Below are 4,802 nucleotides of genomic sequence, written 5' to 3' on the forward strand. Positions count from 1 at the left end.
TCCCAGGTGTGTGTGCCTGGGAATCGCAGGGTGGCCAGGCAGTGCAGCTTCCCAGGCTCCACTCCGGGGCAAGCCGGCCCGCATCCTGCTCCCACCCTGCCTGCACACCGGCAGGCGTCACCTGGGGTTACCAGGCCCCACTGAGGCCAGGGAGCTGGGAGCTCGGCGTCCACCAGTCTGAGCGGGGGCTCCTGGTGAGACCATGTGCTGCCCACCTCCCCCCACAACTGACCCCCGCGTGGGAAGTAACTCGCTTGGGCCCCCCAAGCAGGTCTGTGGCTGGAGGCGCCCAGGACCCAGGCGGCCCCGTGCCAGCCCCGCCCCACACCTCGGCACGCCCTTGTCTTGACCCTCTTCCTCGAGGAGCATGTCCTGAGCCATTGGAGCAAAGGCGGGTGGTTGGACACCTCCGTCCCTCTGTCCGTGCACTTGCTCAGTGTCCATTGAGGGCTGCGGTGAGAGGCTCCGGGGGTCGGGACCCTCTGAGGTGGTCGGGATGTAAAATGGTACAGCCGCAGTTGGGGGCAGTCTGGCAGTTCCTCAGGTTGAATGTGGAGCGGCCACGTGGGCCAGCAGCCCCACTCCTGTGTGTGAACCCAGAGAAGTGAAAACACACCACACGTAACCTCGCATGCGATACGACCTGAGTGGTAGCAAGACAGCGTCACTCGTAACAGCCAAGAAGTGAAAACAGCCCTCACGTCCACCGGCCGGTGAGTGGATCAACAGAACGTGGCCTGTCCACGCAGCGGGGCACCACTCAGCCATAGAGGAGCGAAGCCCTGACGGGCTATGCCATGGGCGAACATCAGAAACACGAGGAAAACGTGAAAGAAGCCGGTCACGAGGACTTTCCGTTGCATGATTCCGTTGCCGTGAGATTCGCAGAAGAGGCAGGTCCATGGAGGCGGGGAGCAGATTAGCGGTTCCCGGAGGCTGGCGGGGAGGAAATGGGGAGTGACTGCTGACAGGGGCGGGGTACGGGGGCTGGGGGTGATAAAAATATTCTCGAATCCATTGTGTTAATGGTTGCACAATGGAATGTACCAAAACCCGGGGAATTGCAATTTAAGTGGGTGAATTCTCTGGCGTATAAGTCATGTCGCGACAAAGCTGCTATTTATAAAAAGATTGGTGCCAGGGTCAGCACAGAAGTGGGACAGGCCAGTCCCCGCCCTCCTGGAGCGTGCGAGCCAGGCAGCTCCACTGGGAGGCCGACCAGGCCTTTTGCGGGGAAAATGACCATACCAACTCTTCCTGACATCTGAAGAGGAAGGAACGTCCCGGCTCATTCTACAGGGCCAGCGTTTTCCTGGTACCAAAACCAAGGAAAGACAAATGTAGGCCCTCTTCCTTAATCTCAAAATAATGATGTTGAGTGAAAGAAACTAGACCCTCCCCCCCGAAGAAGTACCGATTTACTGTATGGCTCTATGAACATGAAGCCCTAGAAGACAGAGACCACTGTATCGTGCCGGGAAGCCCATCAGTGGTTGCCCTGCTGGAGGGAAGGGGGAAGGTTCCGGATGTGCACAGGGAAGCTTGCGGGGCCACGTGTGCGTTCTGGGGCTTCGTGAGCACATACGCACGTGGAACTCCTCGGGTCGTGTGCCGTGAACCATGTGCATTCACTGTACGTGTGTCACGCTTCGATGAAGCTGCCGGGAGTGCGGTGTGGAGGGTACCAGGATGGGGGCGCCCTTGAGCCTGTGGGAGGTGGCAGAGCCGGCGCTTGGCCAGGGCCTGCAGGGTGTGTAGGAGGGCAGGCCGGGCACGGGTGGGAAGGGGGCTCCAGGCAGAGGGAAGAGCGCGTGCAGAAGCGTGGGGCTCTGAGCGCCTGGCACACCCAGGACACCATTGGCCCTTTGCTGTTGCCTGGGCTTGGAGGTGCAGGCGGGGCTCCGGGCAGAGGTAGGAGCTGAGCACGTGGCAGTGACCAGGCCACAGCAGACGCGAGTGACGTGGCAGCACCTGCGTTGCCGTAACGCCCTAAGCCGCACTGGTGTGCTGCAGTAGCAAGGTGACCCTGTGGATTCTCCCGCCACCACCAGACAAGGTGGGCATTTAGGGATCCCTGACGACGAGCTTTCCTAAAAGGCCCTGGAAGCTTCCTGCCGTCTGCTCGCCAGCTGGCAGAATTGTCGGCATCGCTGGTCTGCAGCCTAACAGCTGCTTGGGTCCGAAAGCACTGAAACAAGTGAAATGTGAGAAGGGGGGTTGTGTGCCTGTAACCCCTGACAGCTCTTCCTCAGCACCAGGAGGATTCTGGTCTTTTCCTGGAGGCACGGGCTCGAGGAACAGAGAGAAAATATAAAGGAACCAGAGTAGTGTGAAGCTTCTTTGTAAACCACTGGTCTTCTGGCTGGTGCCGTGCTGCTTGGAGCTGTCCACCGGTTGAGCTGGGAAAAGTTCCGTTCTCAACTTCCTTTATTTTTTGCTGAGTTAAAAGTAGCTTCTCTGTTTTCCTTCTGCATTTTGTCGAGGAGTTTGCAAAAGGCATTAAAAAGCTAAAATAAGATTCAAAGCAGGTGCATCAGTTATCTGCTGTGTAACAAATCGCACCAAACTTAGTGGCTCAGAACAGTAAACATTTATCATCTCAGGCAGCTTCTGTGGGTCAGGAGTTTGGGGCAATGCTGGCTGAAGGTCTCTCACGAGGTTGCGTTTAAGACCGGCTGGGGCTGTCCTCACCTGGAGGCTGGCCCAGGGCTGGAGGATCTGATTCTGAGGCAGCTCCCTCACGCGGCGGTCAGCTGGAGGCCTCCGTCCTCGCCACATGGACCTCTCCGTGGGGTGGCCGAGCATCCTCCAGCTTGGTAGCCGGCTTCCCCCGGAGCGAGCGGTAGGACTGAGAGGGAGAGAAGTAGAGGCTGTGGCTCGGGTTGCTCAGCTGGGGTTGTGGTATCTCTGGTTTCAGGGACCAGCAATGAGGGCACCTCGGGATGCGGCAGAAGGCTCCGGGGTCGGCGTGGGAAAGGAAGACGGTGGGGTAACGCCCTCAGGTGAGCAGCTCACTCCTTCCCCACAGCGCTCCCAGCCCCGGGGGACCCTCTCCTGTCCGTCCTTTATTTGTCCAGTGAACATCCCTGCTGTGAGCCAGGCCCTGTGCTGGCACCAGGACAGGAGCTGAATCAGACACGCCCGGCTCTGGAGGGCACGTCTAGTGGGGGGGGGTCAGACAGGACAGCGAGCGCCCATGATGCGCCAGGCGTGGTCCCACCAGCTCGCCAAAATCCCGCGCCCGCCCTTGAGATCCCCGGCATCATCAGCTACCTTTTGTAGCTGCAGGAACCCAGGCACAGAGAAGTGAACTCACCCAGGTTCAGGCGCCGGCCAAGCCAGGGTTGCACCCCGGCAGCCTGACCTCAGAGCCTTTGAGCCCCAGTTCTTCGCGGGGCGAGACCTCCTGCAGTCATGCTTCTCCTGACCCAGGCACTGTGCAGGACTCTCTTCTCATTGCCCAGCCTGGAGCCGATGCCCGGGCCGGGAGCTGGGGAAGGTGCTGGCTCCACCCCGACCACAGGCATTAGGATGAGGAAGGGAGAATCAGATTGAATCTCGTCAAAGCGGGTAACAGACCCGGGAGGCAAAACCCGAGGATGCCCACCAGAGGCAGAAAGGTGACTCTGGTAGCCGGCCTGGACTCAGGCGCCTCGAGACCCGGTGGGGGAGGGTGGCGCTCACCTTGTGCCAGGGCTGTGGCTGGAGAGGACGGAGGAGCTGGGGATCATGTCTGAGGCCACGTGTAGAGGTGTCAGGATGGGGGCCCTTCTGATGACACCATCAGGACCTGTAGAGCCCGGGCCGGCGGGGGGGGGGGGGGGGGGGGGGGGGGGGGGGGGGGGGGGGGGGGGGGGGGGGGGGGGGGGGGGTGTGTGTGGTGGTGGTGCCTGTGGACCTCCAGAGGGGCGTGGGTCGGAGAGGGAGCAGCGCTGGGACGGTGACTGGGAACCCGAGGCAGTGCCCTCTTATGCCCCTCAACGGGGACCACAGCGGGGGTGGAATGAGACGGCACACCAACGTGCTCGGCACCGTGCCCGGAACAGAGGGAGAGACTAACGGGTTTTTATCACACCCGTCCTAGTGTGACACTTAAAGGTTGCTTATCTCCTTGGAATTCCATAGAGCAGTTTGGAAACCTGAAGAAAGGAAATGTGTTGTTCATCCACCCACCCGACTTATCCATCCCCACTTACCCACCCGTGCACCCACGCATCCATCCATCACCCAATCCATCCACTCCAACATCCGTCTACACACTCCCATTTACCACTTACCTAGCTATCGATTTCCTCCTCCCATCCATCCACCCATCCATTCGTTCATTGGGCACTTACTCTGCACCAGGCCCTGTGCGGTACGGGGACCCAGGGATGAATCAGAAGCTGGCGGACAACGCTCTTCCCTCCCGGAGGGCTCCCTGGCGTTAAGCGTTCCCCTCCTGCCCCGGGACCACCCCTCTAGCCAGGACACGGGCCGCCCTTGTGGCCTTCCCTTGCCCGGCTGTGCCCTGCGCCCGCCCTGACTGCACCTTTGTCTGCAGGAGACGCGGACCCCGGGGCTGAGGAACTGGCGACGGGGGACGCCCAGGCCGCGCGCCCTTACAAGCAGGAGCCGGGCAGCCCCCAGCCAGCGCCACCGCCCCCACCGGCGCCCGGCCTGCCCGCCTTCCTGGCGGCCCCGGGCTCTGCGTCCTGCCCCGAGTGCGGCAAGGCCTCGCTGAAGCCGGCGCACCTGCTGCGCCATCGGCAGAGCCACTCGGGCGAGAAACCGCACGCCTGCCCCGAGTGCGGCAAGGCCTT

General features: G+C 61.4%; 1 protein-coding gene across 1 annotated transcript in view; it reads left to right on the plus strand.

The window, feature by feature from the left end:
- Nucleotides 1-4,800, plus strand: part of ZNF444 (zinc finger protein 444) — a gene marked incomplete at its 3' end in the record, with an annotated part of 7,264 nt that extends 2,464 nt beyond the window's left edge. Inside the window, exons 3-4 of the mRNA XM_024757195.1 lie at nucleotides 2,918-3,002; nucleotides 4,544-4,800. Coding sequence (XP_024612963.1) covers nucleotides 2,918-3,002; nucleotides 4,544-4,800 — 342 coding nt within the window. The remainder of the gene's footprint in view (nucleotides 1-2,917; nucleotides 3,003-4,543) is intronic.
- Between the last annotated feature and the right edge of the window lie 2 nt (nucleotides 4,801-4,802).

Source organism: Neophocaena asiaeorientalis, unplaced genomic scaffold (assembly GCF_003031525.2).
Source record: "Neophocaena asiaeorientalis asiaeorientalis breed wild unplaced genomic scaffold, Neophocaena_asiaeorientalis_V1.1 scaffold1132, whole genome shotgun sequence".
Taxonomy (NCBI): Eukaryota; Metazoa; Chordata; class Mammalia; order Artiodactyla; family Phocoenidae; genus Neophocaena; species Neophocaena asiaeorientalis.